The sequence below is a fragment of the Chiloscyllium plagiosum genome, unplaced genomic scaffold (genome assembly GCF_037043375.1).
Source record: "Chiloscyllium plagiosum isolate Xiang-an unplaced genomic scaffold, Cpla_swu_hap1 HiC_scaffold_24, whole genome shotgun sequence".
Taxonomy (NCBI): Eukaryota; Metazoa; Chordata; class Chondrichthyes; order Orectolobiformes; family Hemiscylliidae; genus Chiloscyllium; species Chiloscyllium plagiosum.
This window is the reverse complement of record NW_028270162.1, coordinates 19,572,117-19,591,182: the sequence shown is the minus strand read 5'-3', so window position 1 is coordinate 19,591,182 and position 19,066 is coordinate 19,572,117. Positions and strand designations below refer to the sequence as shown.

Sequence of the window (19,066 nt, the reverse complement as noted above, 5' to 3'; positions counted from 1 at the left end):
CAATTATGAACTGTCAGCATGTACATCTGCTAGTTGAAACACTCTCGACCCCCACCACCCCATAAACATCCCCTCTAGAAAAGAAAAATGTGTTTGATGAACAGAGGGAAAGACTGGGAAGGCATCACTGGTCCCTGTTCACAGGGTTCACTAAGGTGGTCCTTTTGGCTTGTTATAGGTGCTGCTCCTTCTCCAGATCCTTTTACCTGATGACTGGTTTACACTTATTGAAACTCTCTGACTTACTACTTATGAACCACAACTGAGAGAAACTGCTGAGGGAAAAAGTAAATTGGCCTTTTTTTAGGCTTAAGATTTTTTTTTAAACTACAAAGGCAAAAGTCAGCTTTGCATATTTGGAAATCTGTTGTCGTCTTCCATCTGTTCACACTCTAAACTGGGTTAGCTACCAGAAAGCCAATCGTACTGTTGTTGGCAGGCAGAAGGCCTTTGACATCGATCTGTGGATTAAAACCAGTTCTCAATAAACTGGATGTTATCGGCCAAGTCTTCACTAAACTTCCCCTATTCCCTGAAAAAGCAACTGTGTTGGCAGTGCTTAAAATATTACTTTCAAAAATTGCAGTAATCTTTCAACAGTCCTTGATTTTTAAAACTGTTCTTTTCCTGTATCAGTCCATAATCAAAAATACAGGAAAATATAAGGACATGGTTTTTACATGTTGCAATGACGTAGTTGAGGAAGTATTTCAGAATACACAATAGATACATTCCAACATGAAGGCAAACATCCAAGGAGTGGATACATTATCTGTGGTTAAGCATTAAAGATAAAGCACATAATTGTGCAAAGATGGATGGCATGTCAGAAATTAAACAGAATATAAGGCAGAACAAAGATTGACTAAAAGATTATCAAGGAAGTCAAAATTAGAGCAAGTAAGAAAGCGAGCTAGAAATATAAAAACAGATAATGGCAGTTTCTGTAGATAGTTTTAAAAATGGAAAAGTTAAAAAGTGAGAATTGGTCCAATTGTAAGCCTGGGGAATTAATAATGGAAAATAAGGAGATTGCAGATAAATTGAACAGATTTTTTTGTTTGCATCAGTTCTCATTTGCATCCTCTACAGTAACCTCCTAGAAATAGGTGTAAATCAGGAAATGGAAGAAAGGGAAGAACTCAAGAAAATAACAATTACCAAGGAAGTGGTACTGAGCACATTGTTGAAGCTGCAGGCTGGCACTGCCGGTGTCCTGATGGATTTAATGCTAAAAATTGATTCCAGTTGATAATGCTGTATAAATCAGATTCCAGAATGGCTTGATAAACTTTTATTTTCATTTTTGCAATTTGGTTACTGTGGTTGTCACTTGATGAACATATTTCCAAAAGTCTGTCAATGTACTCTTAGCAAATAAGTTTATTGTGCACAAAGGGAATGAAAGCACAAACTATTAACATGTAGAAATTATTTGATGCAGTCTTGTTGCAAATAAAAGGTATAAAGATTCAGCACTTCTACCCTCAACAGCAAATGGACAGATACTCGAATCTCCGTGAATGGTCACACTGTTTGCATTTTGGTTGTTTTTTAAATCAGCCTGTTCAGAGGTGTTATTACCTCTGGAGCAGGTGGGAATTGAAACTAGACCTCCATTGCTCAGAGATAGGAGCACTATCATTGTGCCACAAGAGCTTCTTGCATTTTAAAAAGAACATTTAAACACTGTCTTTAATTTTATAAAACAAAATTAACCTATTTTGCTAATCATCCATTTCAGAAATGCTGTTACAACCTGTGGAGCAGGTTGAACCTGAATCCAGGCCTCCCAGTCCAGGGGTAGGGATGTTACCACTGTGTCACAAGAGGCCCTTTTTGGGCCACCTTATGGGCTCAGCAAATGGAACAACTATTACACTATGACAGCATTAGGCTGTTTGCATGTTAAAAGATCCTTGTTCAGTTGACTCAGCTATATTCTGCATTCACTCAATGTTTTCATCTTTAGTTAATATCTCTTCATGAGACCCTTAATCTGTGTGTGCACAGCTCACTTATTTCTAAGCATAGAATCCTTAAACTCCTCTTTCACATTTCTGGAGCTTTCTCGTGCTGATATTTCAACCCAAATTGCTTTGAAGATTGCTAAGCCTGTTGTTATCATAGTTTCTACGTAATAGGAGACCCTGTTGCTGGGCAGCAGTCCTTTTATCTTCTCTTTTTCCTTGTTTCTTGCGCAGTTCAGTACAGGCTAGAAGGTCAAAAACTCATTTTTCATTTGGGAATGCTACAGCCTTCTCAACTCAATATCAAGCTCAAGAATTTTAGGGCTTGAGGCACCTTCTCCCATGTCCTTAGCCCAACCTCTACACATGACGCGTTGTTATCAAATGGTCTGCGCTCCTCCTCCCATTTATCTCCGCCCCATCCCACAATCCTCATTCCTGATGAAGGGCTTATGCCCAAAATGTCGATTCTCCTCCTCGGATGCTGCCTGACCTGCTGTGCTTTTCCAGCACCACACTCTCAACTCTAATACTATCTTTCCAATGCTTCCTGTGGTTGTGGATGATAAGAGGAAGGGCATGAATTGTTTTATTCCCAAACTTTTTGTTAGATTTTGTGTATTTGTGAAATACACTAAGATCAGAGTTCAAACTTTATTTCTTGGTAATGCATATTTTGTTTTAAAAGATAAGTTCACTTTCACACTATTTATGCGTTAATTTTCTGTTTCACTAAACCTGCTTGAAAAATCCATGATGTTAAAGGACACTGATTGCAAATCCTGGTTTCATGTTGGGGTCCTACATGACCCATTTAGACTTGCTAAAAAAGTTATTAGAAAGGTAGAAACAAAATTGTGTGTAGGTTTAATCAATGGTTTGGCTTTCTGCTGTACCTGATATATCTGGCAAAATTTGACCCCCACATGATCTTCATGTGGTCTTAACCAATAAAAATATTTACTATATTATCCTGTGTTTTCCTTGGAATTTCATGGATGACCTGTAGAATATTATCACAAAGCTGTGTTAGTACTACCACCCAATGGACTGCCATTCCTCTTTGCTGATATTTTAGGTGCTCTCTATTTCTTTATTAGCACTTTGTTTTTTAAATAATAGTGTTTGGGCATTGGCTCTGATTCAATTTCTGTGTAAGCTATTTGATACAGCTCCTTAACTCAAGATCCATCTATTGCATTTTTATTAAAGATGGGCTGAGCATGTCAGCCTCATTTTCTTCACCTTTGTCTTTTTTACTTAAGTATTCAAAACCTTTTGTCAGATAACTGATTTTCCATGTTGTCTCATTTTACTGTAGACTTTTAGTTTTTCTGTCTAATTCTGTGAACTCATGATCTAGGCAAATTATGGTCAGGAAATGCCCCAGGGTTTTCCTCCTGGGCATCTGTTTTTTTTCCCAACACCCTTGGTGAGGCCAATAACTTTGAATCAGCAAGGTTACTCTCCACGATGAAATCAATATATTCTATCAGGATTTATTTCAGAACTCCAGCTACAACTTCTCCACTTGCTAAGTTACTCTTTTATCTGATTCTGATATTGGTACTGGTTTGTGACCCCTGTGTAAGCCTCAAATTAATATTTTTCCTTCATTTAATCTCTCTGGAAGTTAATTGATATCATCAGCGAACGTTAGGAACTGACTGCTCCAATGTAAGTTGGTATCTTTGTTAGTTTACTTGGTTCCTGAGAAAAATAAGGAAATACCTCTTCATTTGTAATCAAAAATTCAGAATCTCCATAAGTCTTAATTCTTTTTTGCAATAATCAGTGAAGAACATTTCTTGGCAGTCCTCAGCCATCGTTTCCATATTGTTCATGCTTTGGACACTTCAACCTTGAGTTTATTAACAAAATATTTATTATCAATACCATGTAAACATTTCCCAAATTCCCATAATATTTACTCTCTACTCTGAAAAAGGATATTTCCCACAACAATCCACATGTTTGATCTGGGCTGTTGGGATCTCCTTCCTCTCTGGGATAGTCAAGAGTGTGGTGCTGGAAAAGCACAGCAGGTCAGGCAGCATCTGAGGAGCAGGAGAATCGATATTTCGGGCATAAGCCCTTCCTGATGAAGGGCTTATGCCCGAAAATCGACACTCTTGCACCACAGATGCTGCCTAACCTGCTGTGCTTTTCCAGCACCACACTCTTGACTCTGATCTCCAGCATCTGCAGTCCTCACTTTTTTCTCTCTGGCATAGGGCTAGCTCTTTTTTATGAAGGTCAGGAATTTCTCATGGATCATTTTGGATTGCTGCGTAATCTTCTGCCATCAGTCTTACTGTGAATCCCCACTGACTTCCAGGTGTGTGTTTTTATTTCCCCTCGCCCCGAACCTTTCTGAATGATCTGTGGTTTTTGGCCAATGGGGTCATGAGTGGGGTTCAAAGCATTCAACTGGGGTCAAGCCAACACCCTTCCCAGTTGCTATGTCAGGGTGGTGTAGAGTGCACCTCCTGAGGCAGTGGCTGGAATTCCAGGTGCCAGAAAGTCTGATACTTTTCCAAGCCTTTGTGACTTATTTGACCATTGTCCATACTATTCTCTGTAGCCAGTAGCTGACTTTTTATTTAGTTTGACCATTTGGGCAAATTTAAAATGTTCAATTTTGGGCCCATGGTCTCTTGATCACGCTCTCCCTAAAAGATTCTATGGGGACATGCTGTAACCTATGTAACTGCTACAGTTTTGCTATTCATTTTGTTTCCTGATGCACGCTTTTCTGAAGATTCCTTGGATGTTCCTATTATTGTAATTGGCCTCCAATTTAACTTCCAGCATTGAGATTTAGCATGTCCAGTCTTTTTGCAATGGAAGCATATTATTATCTTTATATTACTTTTAGGTTCAGCCTTTCTTCTTTTTTTTTTTAGTATCCTTCTGTTTGTTCCCTAAAATTAATATCTTGTCCATGCCCAGAATTTCTATCCCCACATGTGATTGCTTGTGAAAGATCTCATGAGTTTCTGCCTGAACTGCCACTTCTCTGTTCTTTGATACCTGATGCTTATTGAAATACATCTTGAGGGTTACTGGATTACTATTTTGGTATTCTTCCTCAACCATGATTTCCCTCCCATTCTTAATTTTTTTTATTACCTTCAGTGATCGGATTCACTGACTCCACACATTGGTTTCCTTGTAAATTCTAGTGTTACCTGATTGTGTTTTTTTCTTGTAGTACTAATTTTTAACTTATAAGCTTCAGGGGCAAGCTTATAGGCACCTTTTGTGCACTTCTATTCACGACTATCTTTTCAAATCAGATTGCAAAGTTCTATTCTGCAGAGGATTCTGGCTATCCTAGTGCCTAGATGCCAAAAGATCAGTGTGCAGATGCACCAGGTTATTCAGAAAACTTAACAGTAAAATGTTATTTTTTATTGTGAGAGTTATTAAATATAAAGGTAGGGAGTTTAATTTTAAGTTATGGTGAGATTACAACCCGAATGATGTATACAGTATGATCTGTTTATTTAAGGAAGAATTTAAATGCATCGGAAACATATCAGAGAAGGTAAAGCATGATATCTGGAATGAGCAGATTGTCTTATGAAGAACGCTTGAACAGGCTAGGCTTGTATTCACTGGAGCTTACATGAGTAAACAGCTTTGATTAAAAGATCTTGAGTGTCTTGTCAGGGTGGAATGAAAGGGATGTTTCTTTTTTGGGAGAATCGAGAACTAAGAATTACTGTTTAAAAATAAAGGGATCATCCATTCAAGGCAATAATGAAGCAATTATTTTGACATTTGAAAATCTTTTAAACTCTTTCTTAAAAGGTTAAGGAACCAAGCTCTTGAATATTTTTACGGCAGAGAAAGGTAGATTCTTGATAAGAATGGAATTGAAAGGTCATTGGCAATAGGTGGAAATGTGGAGTAACTAGATCACCTTATTGAATGATGCAGCAGGCTGAAGGGGTGAGTGTCCTGCTCTTCCAATTCATCTTGGGCGGCACGGTGGCACAGTGGTTAGCACTGCTGCCTCACAGCGCCAGAGACACAGGTTCAATTCCCGACTCAGGCGACTGACTGTGTGGAGTTTGCATGTTCTCCCCGTGTCTGCGTGGGTTTCCTCCCACAGTCCAAAGATGTGCAGGTCAGGTGAATTGGCCATGCCAAATTGCCCTTAGTGTTAGGTAAGGGGTAAATGTAGGGGTATGGGTGGGTTGCGCTTCGGCGGGGCGGTGTGGACTTGTTGGGCCTAAGGGCCTGTTTCCACACTGTAAGTAATCTAATCTAATCTAATCTAATCTAATCTATTTGTGAAGTGAAAAGTGAATGTTGTCATATTCCTAGAGGACCATAGGCTCCTGTCTCATAAAAGAGAGATGACTGACGGTGAGTTCAATGTGAAGCTCACCACGCCTCCAGCAAGGGGCGAGGTTGAGAAGGTGTGAGTCTTTGTGATATCCTCAGCAGTATGGGGATTTAAACCAAAGCTGTTACATTATTCTGTGTTGCAATCCAGCCATACAGCTAACAGTTGTCATCAGTGTAATGTCAATTCAGTTTTTTTGCATGTTCCTGTTCGATGGTTGAGAGTATACTAAGTGGTTTGAGCTCGAAACATCTTACATGTGAAGAATATGACAAACAATTCATGTAACTTGGGGGGATGTCTAGTCCCTTGTGAAATAAATAACTTTGCTGTTTCAGCAAGCATTTCATGTGTTTTATTTTTAATAACTTTAACTTAAATTTGATAAAATGGAAATGTGTTAGATGCCAAATGTTGCCAATAAATGTGATGAAATATTTTCATGTTGTGAAAAAGGAAATACTCAAATAGGATAACTTTCCAATAGCTGCTAAAGAGTACTCTTGACTACTGTTCACATTTTGATAGTCTGACAAGAAGTAGGGGTAGCTGCGCAATTTAAAGGAACCTTAATAATAGTATAGATAAGACTTTTATCTCAACCATGTGCAGCCACAGAAATCTCAAATTTACATAATTTGTGAAATATTCAGTGTGCGTTTGTCTTTCTGATCTTCCCTGCTTATTTTACCAGCTTGTAAATCATCTTCTGAAACCAAGGTGATTTCCCACACTGTTCGCCAACCTGTGTTCCTGCGTAGCATGTCTGCACCCTCTGACCTAGAAATGATTGCAAATGAGGATTTAGAATTCACACGAGCCAGTCAAAGGTAAAAGGCTAAGTTAATTTGGTATTTCCAGGAAGTTTCTATTGTAAACATGTCCTGTCTTGGAAATAACATTGCAGTGTTATCACAGAATATTAATCACAGAATGCTTATAGTTAGATATCTGTCTTGTTTGTTGATGGAATTTGCAATTTGCTGATAAGACAAGCATTTAAATCTCATTCTTGAGAATATGAGATGAGTTGCTGCCTCGAACTGCTGTGGTCCATATAGTGTATTTTCTTGAGAAATTGCATGAGTTTTCATGAAGGTATGACAGTATATTGGACTGAGCGAGATTTGGAGGAATCTTGCAGGTAGTGTTTCCATACAATACTACCGTTCTTCTAGTAGAAATTAGAGCTTTGGAAGGTGATGTCAAATAGTTTAGACAAGTTACCGCAATGCATCTTTTAGATAGTGTACACTGTTATAACATATCTCTGATTTGTTGTCTGCAGACTGAAACTGTGATTTAACATGTTTCAAATCTTTGGACCTAGCAGAACTGCTTCTGTTTATTTTTCTGTAGTTTGCAGCAACCTTTACTGATCAGTTACTCACTGTACTCCCATTCTCCATTTGTATTCCTTGACAATTCTCATGTTGCACTAGCCACCAAAATGGGCTTTATTTTTAACACTTCTGCACAAGTGACAAAGTCGGATTAGCGTTTGAAGGATTGTACTGACTTTCCAAATTTCAGCTTGAACAGGCATCAAGCCTGAAATCCTATGGGGGAAGGAGCTTCTTTAGGACAGAGTGTTTCCCCTCTTTTTTGTGTGTAAAAAGAACATACTTTCATTTTTCCATTCACTACGATCTGGATAGGTCAACAGTATTTTCATAGGGTTGTAAGGCTGCCAGATGTATCTGGGTGTGAATTGACCACTCATTATGTGACATGTTCTTTATTCATGATGTTTTTGTTGCTGTTGAGAAGCTAGTCATGAACTGTCTCTCTGGAACCACTATAATCTGCATAGTCTTGGTACACCCACTTTTTGGTTAGGTAGGGAATTCCAAGGTTGCTAACCAGTAGCCATGGGGAATTTCAATGTGTTTCCAAATTATTATGTTTTGTGACTTCGAGATAGTTGTGTGCCTGCTGTTCTTTTCTTCCAGGTGGTCAAACCGCAAGATTGGAAGTATTGGTAGGAAATAATCAAGCTAGAGAAAGTGAGAATTTGAAAAAAAACTATAAGAACACATTTTAAAAATAAATGGGATGCCACATGCTACAAAAAATACTTTGTACTCGTCTCCAGAGGCTTGTCTTCATTCCCATTAAGTGCTTTAAACAGATCCTTTTGGATTCATGTGGAGAAAGTTGGTCTTTACAAGGTCTAAATTTGGGCAAGGTTATATGTTGGACAGTTACATATTTTTAGTGAAGGTGCTATTATTAGGGAGCGCTCTCAGCCATTAAGTTTTGTTATGCTTTAAGTATTTATCATTTTTAGCCAAGTAATTTCAATATTGCAGATGTCATGGAATTTTTATGTCTTGTTTGAAGGAGACGCCATGGGAATAGTCATCGGAGTAGTTCCTTCACTCTGCTTCAGTCTCTGACTATTGAAGATAGTCGGGACAAGCCAACGTATAGTGTGCTGCTTGGACAGCTCTTTGCTTTCATTGGGACAAATCCTGACCAGGCTGTAAGTGTTTAAATTTTTTTTTGCAACTAAGCTTTATTTCCAAAAGTATTGGAAAAAATTTGAGGCGATCAATTTTTGTCTTGAAAAAAAAGTACATAATATTCTGATGGCATGTATTTTGTCAGTAAATAAAATTTGAAATAATTTGCAGGACCAACTGATTACATAGAAGGTGTGCAATTCTATTTTTTTATTCCTTGAATTGAACTTCTCTAACTTATGACATTTGTTTCACCATGTCTGTAATTATACACATCATCTCACTGACTTAAATGCACTTGGACTAATTTATCATTTCTGTCCATGAGGCATGAATACTTAACGTTAATTGTACATATTGCTATGTTTCTGTTGATCTATAATTGGCAGCATTTGACAATAATTACTGAAGTAATGTGGCAAACTTTTCTCATTACCTACTAAATTAAAATGGAAAGGCTGCCATTGAGAATTACATAAACAACATTTGAAAATTATGATCTTATTTAACTTAAGGTGTCAAGCAGCAGTTTCCTTTTAGCTGCCCAGACTCGGTGGAGGCGTGGTAATACGAGAAAACAAGCCCTGGTACACATGCGTGAGCTGTTGACAGCAGCAGTCCGAGTTGGTGGTGTTACTCATTTGGTTGGACCTGTAACCACAGTTCTTCAAGGTGGGCCAAGGTGAGATGCTGCCTAATAGAATTGTTGCGGTGGGTGGAGGGGGGGAGGGGTGTAGGGGGATGGGGGAGGGGAGGGGGTGTGGGGAGGGAAGCAGTTGGGGAAGAAAGGTTATTCTTTAAAAGGAAACTCTTGGATAAAGTTATCTTTTTGGGATGTGGCAGCAAGTAGACTTTGTTTACTCTTCTAATGTTACAAATTCTGAGTACTGAGCAACTCACTTGTTTTTAAAAAGTAGTTGCATGCTCAATAATGTGAGGGGCGTTACTTTGGGTGAATGAGGAATATCCTTGTTCTACTCCAGTTATGCACCTCAGCCTCACTCTTCAATCCCCTAGACCTGGTTCCAACACAATATATATTTTTTTCGTTTTGAGTAGTTGTGAATGCTGAATTGTAACTTTTGGAACTGGATTGAGATTGCTTCCCTTATTGTCATATTTATGTATTATTAATTATTTGCATGTTTTGTCCCCCTCTCACTGCATTTTCTTGCACAGCCATTCACCATGCCACCACAAATTTAGACATGGGGGGAAAAAGCCTAATAGCTGCTAGTGTTGCTGCTCCGTAATTGTGCAGGAGGAGAGACCTTTCCAACAGAGTGAGTTGGACGTCTCTATTCCCTAGTCCACTTTGATGTATTGGATCCATTTGATGTTCCTTCCTACTAATTCGACCATGTCTGAAGTCTTCGAATGTGATGGAGTATTAGAAAGGTTAGAGTGTAGTTTCTTTTTGGTAGGAAAGAAAACATTGTTTTTGTCCAATATCCATATTAAAATGTAAAATATCTTGGTAATACAGAGCTTGAATTTTGCTGAAAAAATGCACGTTTTTAAGAAAAACGTTTCATCTTGCATTCATCAGTATGTCCTACATTACCAAATAAAGGGAAAACAAAACTTGTGTGAGAGGAGAGTGTTGGCTCAGTTGGCTAGATGGCTGGTTTGCAATGCAGAGTGACGCCATCAGGATAGGTTCAGTTCCCATCCTGGCTGAGATCACCTTGTTACCTAGACTCACCTGTTGTTTGAGATGTCTTAAATCTGTGGTTGGCTGGGTACTTTCCAGCACCAAAGGGCTTATTCAGGAGTTTGGTTGATGTGTTGTGAGAAATGGTCTTATCAGAGTAGTTGGATGGCTTTGAGGCACCTTATTTCAGTATGAAGTATGTAAGATGAACAAATAGTTTGGTTTCTATTTATGTAGTTGCTGTTAAGGCCCAACTTGTAGCACATGGAATTATAGAAATCCCAACACACACATTGACCATTGAAGGTAGAATCATGTCATTTAGTCAGAGTCTGACTGATTTCTGAACCAGGACGTCAAGGAAAGATTAGATTAGATTCCCTACAGTGTGGAAACGGACCTTTCCGCCCATTTTGCTGCTCAATTTCAGTGATTAACCTGAGTACAGTATCAAATTCATTTAAGATGTACAAGACAATTGCTTTTTACACCTGTGGATTAAAACTGAAATATGGTTTAGCAGTTAACTGTTAGTCATCATCTAACTGGTGCATTCTCCATTCCAAATATTCTATCAATAAATCCATTTGCCAGCCAGTTGATCCCCTCATACAGTATACATATTTTTCCTTACTTGGTAATTCTTGCAAATTGTCCTAATGAGTCCCAAGATGACAAAGCTTTGACATGTTTAAATTATTTTCGCCTTTGTTATTCAACTTACTTTGTTTTATTCAATCCCATCAATCTGATTCCTGCTAGTCTAGCAATGTCCTGATTATTTAAGAAAAGCACTTTATGCCAGAGATCCTGTCCTCGACACCAACAAGTTTGATATTGAATGCACAGAGATAAAAACAAATATTGTTAAATTTACAGAATAGATTAACTCAAATTTGGGTCCAATTAAATTAAGGATGTTTATTTAACTGAATATAATTAATTTGGATTTCTGATTTTATCCAACTGTATAACAGCTCACGACTGTCTGACTTTTCTCATTAGTAAATGTGTATTGCTGTTCTCTAAGGATTGAAGAGCTGACATGTGGCGGAATGGTGGAGCAGGTTCAGGAGGCATTTGGCGAGACCATGACATCAGTTGTTTCACTTTGTGCACGATATCCAATTGCCTGCGCCAACAGCATTGGCCTTCTTTGCACTATTCCATACACAAGGTAAGGAACTATTGTTTAATGAATTGGAAGTTAAATCATCCATTGTCGTAATCCACATATTTAAATAATTTCCAGACAATGCAGACAATATCATATTGAATAGTTGCTTTTGTGGTCTTCGCAGTGGGCTATTCTTCTGATTGGGGATGTAAGTGATTCAAGTGTCTTTGTGAAAAATGGCAAAAGTGCACTGATCGAGTTCTGCTCGCCATGACAAATGTGTATGAATCTAATAAAACCATGAAAATCAATTTGCTTGACTGACTTCAATTTAGAATCTAACAATAATATGCACCTGGTTTCATCATTAGCGGGTTAAGCAACTTTATTTAATAGAAACAATTAATTATAGTCTTTAGGAAATTGTGTTTTTTGCGGCCTTTCTTCAAATAGTATTGTTCTCGCTTATCTAGTATTTTTTCTCTCCCTACCCCTCCCGTGTTTAGAAGTGAGGAGAAATGCCTGGTGCGTAGTGGTTTGGTGCAGCTCATGGATAGACTTTGCAGTCTAACAAGCCAGCGAGAAAGTAGCTCCAGTGAGAAACAGACAAGAAAACAGAAGGTAGCTACGATGGCCTGGGCTGCCTTCCAAGTACTGGCTAATCGCTGTGTGGAGTGGGAGAAGGAAGAAGGTGAGTGTTATATGTAAATAAAATCATGTCTCCCTGCTACAACCATATATTTTTTTCTTCCTTCAAAGTATTAAAACTCAGGTTAGCGTTATTCATTATTTCATGTTTGACTTTGTCTTTATTTTGGTTCATGCCTTGCACAATAGACTCTGGCTCTTAGTTAAAATCAGTTAATACAAAACCTGCCAATTTCCACTAATTTTGTGAAAAGATTGTATGCAATTAAATGAGAAGAGTACACTGACGATAAAAGACTGTGATCTTTCTGATAGACCTGCTAACACTTTTTAATTTTGACAGCTTCCCCGCTGACAAAATAAAACATTTGCAGACCACGATCTTAGGGTAGTTTACTTTTTTCCTCTGTTGAAGGTGAAGATTTTGTAATTTCCAATATTTTCAATGGTTAGAGGATCAGTTTATTGGTCTCATGTTGGGCAACTAGACAGTGTGTACCTAATGAAAATTGTTCAAACTTCTGCTGCATGGTCAGACATTAGAATACTCAATGTGCCCCATCTGGTTGGTTGGTTAACTAAGAGTTATTTTCATGGAGTAGGAAAATAATACAAGTGACTACTTGTAGATGACAACCTTCTTCTGAGATGTCAACCAATCATGTGAAAGACGTTTTCTATCGTTAAATATAAAAGATACGCAAGTAAAGATATAACTACCAAATACATTGCAAGCCAAACTTTTAAAGATAACTAACTTTGATATCAAATTTTTTTATTATAACTTCCTTAAAAATGCTAATATGTGGATTTTCTTTTTAAATTGGGACTCCTCCTATCCCAGATTAAAAGTGGAGTCTTTTGGGTCTTTAACTTTTTTTTAAGTTTGGCATATGGTGCTATGCTTTGATAGAATTCTATCTTCCTCCTTTAGTGTGTATTTAATCACGCTCTCTCGCTGTCCCTCTCTTGATTGACTACTTTCCCTTTCCATCCCCTTCCACCAAATAAAAACCTATCACATTTAGGTGTATCAACAAATGCAGTCCATTCTGGCTTAGCTCGTCAAGTGTCAAGCCTGTTGACCAACCATCTAGCCCGTGCTACTGAGTGCTGTGGGAATCAAGCAGCAGGGAATGACGCACTGCAGGATGTTCTCAGCCTCCTCAATGACCTTTCCAGGTAGGGAGAGCAACAACTAGTTCTTTAAAAGTGCAGGTACCATTTAAAATTTTGCCATACATCTGAGATTCACCAATTTACAACCATCATGTACTTCGGTAAAGTGTGAACTGAAAAGTTCTTACAAGATTCCGATATTTTAAAAGGACTATGCTGACGAACCTGTTTTGCTGTCACACTAATATTATCTGAACAATCTTTTTGCTGTATGCAATCTGTAAACAATTAAATAAGTAGTTGAAGACATTTGGGTTCTTTATGCCATTCCATGTCTTTTTTAAAATTAATTATTGTGAACAGTGATCACCCACAACTAGACTGCATCTTTGAAGGAGTGCTTTCAATTCATTATTTGAATAGGTTTTGAATGAGTTAAGTTCAGATATTTGCATTTGTTTCATTGCATAGCACACTAGAGATATGCAGAATTTCAAATAAATATCCATAATATTTTAGCGCAAGTAATGTGTAACTAGCATACTTGGTGCATAAATTCAACGTCATTGAATTTTAGTGTTAAAATAAATTTAGTGTTGCATGTGTACTCTGTTATGCTATTCAACAATTTTAAACATAGGTGTTTAAGAATGAAAACTGAATAGATCAAACATTTTTGCAAGCCTGATTTTTCCAAGCAGCAATTGTATTGCCTAGAATATATTTTGCATATATGAATTTTGGAAACTAATGAAGAAAATTTAACTCTGCTTTTCTCTACACTTTATTTCTGATCTTATCAGAAGTCAAATTGGTAAAGCAATCCTTAGCCAACCTGCCTGTGTGTCAAAGCTCCTTTCATTGTTGTTAGACCAGCGACCATCCCCCAAGCTGGTACTCATCATCCTTCAACTTTGCCGTGCTGCCTTGCCTCTCATGAGTGTGGAAGACTGTGGGAATGTGGAATTGCCCCCATGGAGCTATTCTGTACCTCCCCTGGACAATGAACAAGATGATCCTGCTGATCCTGCTTCAAATATTGCATCACTTCTATTAGCTAAACTTGCTGATTATGTTGTACCAGGTAAGTTAATTGACACTGAAAGCATGGTATCGTAGAATCATAGAATCCCTATAGCGTGGAAACAGGTCATTTAGCCCAAGAAGTCCACACCAACCCTCTGAAGAGTATACCACCCAGACCCATTCCCCTACCCTATAACTGTATATTTCCCCTGACTAATGCATCTAGCATACACATCCCTGAACACTATAGGAAATTTCGCATGGCTTATTCACCTAATCTGCACATTTTTTGGGAGGAAGCTGGAGCACACGGAGGATATCCAAGCAGACACTGGGAGAATGTGCAAACTCCATGCAGACAGTTGCCCGAAGGCGGAATTGAAACTGGGCTCCTGGCACTGTGAGGCAGCAGTGCTAACTGCTAAAACAGAAAAATAATTCTTTGCCCATAATATTAAAAATCTGTCTTTTCCCTGTTTAAACTTACCTTTATGGTCTTGCCCTGGAATAAGAAATGGTCTTTTCACTTATCAGTTTCAGTCGTTGATCTTTTCCCATTAGACACATTTCTTTAGTTATAAGATGTTGCAAACTCCAATTCCTTTAAGGTAAGAAATCATTCAGAGAGCCACTGGTTCTGGTGTGTTTTTGGTTTGTAGGCAATGTGGAGTATTGTACATGTCTCATCATAAAAATACAAGTGTTTTCAGGCAACTGTAGATTTCTGGCTCTGGGGTAGCACTTCAAGGTCAGATGCTGAGCTCCAGGGGATTTCTGCAGTGTCAGCTGAGAAAGAGAGATTCTGAAACAGTAGGGCTCCTTTATATCATAAAAGGAGTTATAGTAAGCAGTGCTAGTGTGGTATTGTTATTCCCACAACTGACACAGAAGTGATTAGTATTTTTTTCAAAATTAGCTTTTGGTTTTAGTCTTATGGTTGCACAAATATATTCGGAAACCATTGGGAATTCAACTGATGCTGTTTAACTGAAATCAAAGATCTAAATATTGTTCCTTTTCATGTGCTTCCCTTTAAGTCTTTCCTCTCCTGAAGACATTGTCACCTTGGTATAGAGTTTTTTTGGCATCTGTTCCTCCAGTACTCAAAGTAGTGACTATTTCTTTGTGATCCTAAATGTTTAATGTTAGACGATTCTCAAAAGTTTCTTAATATCTGAACCATATCCTTCTTGAGCTCAATTCACACATGCAGTCTTTGCGACAGAAGTGTTGATCAAATGCAGACATGGTGTTTTCTTTCCCAGATGTGCTGAGATCTGGTATAACAGCTTGTTGCTCCAGCTGAGATCCACTAACAGCATATACCAGTTTATTTATTGCAGTAATTATTAAATTTCATACTGAATTACTATTGGTGAAATGTAAATTGAGAAATTGTCAAAATTGAATTCTGCCCCAAGTGTTTGCATGGCTTCAGTCAAGTGTGCAGGAAATCTGACATTCTAACAGTAATATTGGTGAGGCTGTTTGTTTGAGAAGTTGAACATTTAACACTCCATTTTTAGGGTGTCAAACTGTGCTGTCTCCCAGCACGTCAGAAGCTGGTTCTTCCTTTTCAAAATCCAGCCCAAAGAACTCAATAAAATCAGAGAAAGATGGTGGAGAGGAAAGCGAGGCAGTAGATGGTAAACTGTCGATCTTGATTCATAAACGTGAGGATCAGTCATCCCATGAAGTCCTTCAGCCATTACTCAGGTAGGTGTAGCAGTACAGTTCTTTTCTGCCATCTGTTTACTTTTCACTTGAAGGTGCAGTTTTATGGTACTTCAATACTTGCTTTTCTCCAGCATCGCATTCAGATGCTATAGGCTGACAAGCCCCCAGGTCCTAATCGACTTCATCCTAAGACCTTAAATCAAGTAGCCAATGAGATTGTTAATGTATTGGATTTGATTTTCCAAAATTTCCTAGTTCTGGTAAGGGTCATTTAGACTGGAAGATTGGAATAAAGGAATTATATTCAATAAAAGGAGGAAGACCAACTGCAGGAAACTACAGGCCAATTAGCTCAACATCCGTCATAGCGACGATGTGGAAAATTATTATTAAGGTTGTTATTGCAGAGCACTTAAAGTTCAAGGTAATCAGACAGTTTGACTTGTTTTTGTGAAAAGACAATTTATGGCTTCATTATTGGCAATGAAGCCAATTTATTGCATTTCTTTAACATGTGCCTGGGGTACGTGGGAACTGATGGATGTGTACTGTACTTAGATTTCCAGAAGAGATTTGATAAAGTGACACATCAAATATTATTGAGAGATAATAGCTCATGGTCTGGGGTAACCTACTGACATGGATAGACAATTGGCTAGCCAACAGTAAACAGTAGGCATAAATGGATCATTTTCTGGTTGGCAGGCTGAAACAGTTGATGTGCCATAGGGAGTTCTGCTGCGGCCTTAATTTTTCACAATTTATATAAATGACTTGGATGAATGGACTGAAGGTATGTTTGCTAAAGTAGCTGATGACAAAGTATAGATGCGAAAGAAAGTTGTGAAGAAGACAGCAGTGTAGACAGATTTGGTGAATGGGTCAGGGTCTGGCAAATGATAATTAATGTGGGTAAATGTGAAAATGCTTATTTTCACAGGAAGAGTGTAAATAAGCTTCTTAATGCTGACAAATTGCAGAGCTCTGGGCTACAGAAGGGTCTGTGTGTCTTAGTACATGAATTGCAAAAGTGTGCAGTTACAGCAAGTAATTGGGAAGTAATATAAGTTTCATATCTCTAGATTTCATGTAAGCCTTTACAGGCAAGGTCGTCAAATCGTGAATGCCAATTATGGCATAGAGTCATACAGCACAGAAGAGGCCCATCACACATTGAGTTTGCATCGGTCTGTATAGACTAATCCAACTTAGCTCATCACCTTAAATATTATGACATTTCAGGGGTTTATCCATATTCTTTTTAAAGGTGGAGATTTCCTGACTCTATTACATTGCCTGGCAGTGTAATAGAAGTTCCCACCACCATTTGGATGAAAAAAGAATTCCTCAATCTTTTCAAACCTCCTGCCCTTTACCTTAAAGTTATGCCCCTCATTAATGATCCTTGAACAAAGGGAAACAGCTGTTTGCTATCCATCCTGTTCATTCTGCTAATAATCTTGTACACCTCATTCAGGATCCCCTCAGCCTTATCTGCTCTAGATAAAACAACCTGAGCCTATCCAGCTTGTCTTCATGGCTAAAATGCTCCAAACCAGGCAACATCCTGATGAATCTCTGTTACACCTCCTCCAGTGACATCACATCTTCCCCATAGTGTGACGACCAAAACTGCACACAGTGCTACAACTGTGGCCTAATCAAAGTTTTGTGCAGCTCCAACATAACTTCCTTGCTCTAATAATCTATGCAAATAATAGGCATATCATTGAGGAAAGGCAAGTGTCCTGTAAGCCAACTTAATAAACCTATTAGTCTGTCTTGTTGCCTTCAGGAATCTTCGAAAAAGCACCCAAGACCCCTCTGTTCTGAACTTCCAAACTTCCTGCTATTCATTTGAGTGCTCCCTTGCCTAGTTACTTCTTTGAAAGTACATCATCTCACTTTTCAGCATAAAATTCTATTTGCCACTGATATGCCTAATTGCCCAACCCCTCTATATCTTCCAGTTACTGAAGACCACCTTCTTCCCTCTTCGTGCCAATCTTCATGTCATCTGTAAACTAAGTTAGGACAGTCCCCCTGCACCCCTAATTCTCATCTATATTTTTTATAAATATCATCAGAACAATGGGAACCAGCACTGACCTTTGTGGTATTCCACTGGGCACTCCAATCCCACAAACAGCATTCTACCACCATCCTGTGTGTATCACCACTAAGTCAATTTTGGATTCTTCATTTCCTATCACTAATTCAATTTTGGATCTATCAGTTCTATGACCAATGTCCACACTTGCATACTTTCCACCATGAAACAATAATAGCAACTCTGCTTCCCCTCATCTTGTCTAGCTTTGTGACCATTTGGCACGCTCCAGAACAGCCTTAGGATTGATCAATTAGCTTAGAGGTAATAAATTGAGTTTCTTTGTTTAAGGGGTTCACATTCAAATTTAATTTATAGCTAACAAGGAGCTCTTGGTAATTATTGACTACATTGGGTTTGGTGTATGAAAAATATTTCTGATATTCAATCCAAAGTTAGACTTGGGTCAGGATTTTTCATTTCCTAGTGAAGGCATTATATTGTATGGCTTCCATGATTTTGCATGGCTGTACTAAAAAGTGTTACAAGCTGAATCAGGTGAGGTGACAATGAAGTTAAATATTCAGTTGCACTTTTATGTAATTTGAATTCTCCTCTTTGCAGTAGCTCGGAGGGGCGTCCTTTCCGACTGGGCACTGGAGCCAACATGGAGAAAGTAGTGAAAATGGATCGAGATATGACCAAAGTAAGGAGTTATGAGAAAATAGTTCCCAAATGGCAAAAGACTGTGATCTGAAAATTCTGATACCATTAGCACAGTCTGGGGATCGATTGCAAATCTGTCCAAAATCTCCATGGCTCATTCTGCACTCAATGACCTTTGGCATCAAAAACAAAAATTTTCTAAGTTTGTGGACAGAAGTTGATCAGGTCAAAAGAGTTGAATGCTGGAAGTCACTTTACTGTCATAGAGTCATAGACATGTACAGCACGGAAGCAGACCATTCGAGCTAACCCATCCG

At 38.3% G+C, this 19,066-nt stretch overlaps 1 protein-coding gene across 4 annotated transcripts in view; it reads left to right on the top strand.

The window, feature by feature from the left end:
• Positions 1–19,066, top strand: part of hectd4 (HECT domain containing E3 ubiquitin protein ligase 4) — a 295,048-nt gene that overhangs the window by 160,278 nt on the left and 115,704 nt on the right. For 3 of the 4 annotated variants that reach the window (XM_087999965.1, XM_087999964.1, XM_087999962.1), the window contains exons 30-38: positions 7,022–7,157; positions 8,671–8,812; positions 9,308–9,474; positions 11,477–11,623; positions 12,070–12,254; positions 13,240–13,393; positions 14,134–14,414; positions 15,883–16,072; positions 18,708–18,789. In XM_087999965.1, coding sequence (XP_087856091.1) covers positions 7,022–7,157; positions 8,671–8,812; positions 9,308–9,474; positions 11,477–11,623; positions 12,070–12,254; positions 13,240–13,393; positions 14,134–14,414; positions 15,883–16,072; positions 18,708–18,789 — 1,484 coding nt within the window. The remainder of the gene's footprint in view (positions 1–7,021; positions 7,158–8,670; positions 8,813–9,307; positions 9,475–11,476; positions 11,624–12,069; positions 12,255–13,239; positions 13,394–14,133; positions 14,415–15,882; positions 16,073–18,707; positions 18,790–19,066) is intronic. The other variant, XM_087999963.1, reaches the window with a different exon arrangement.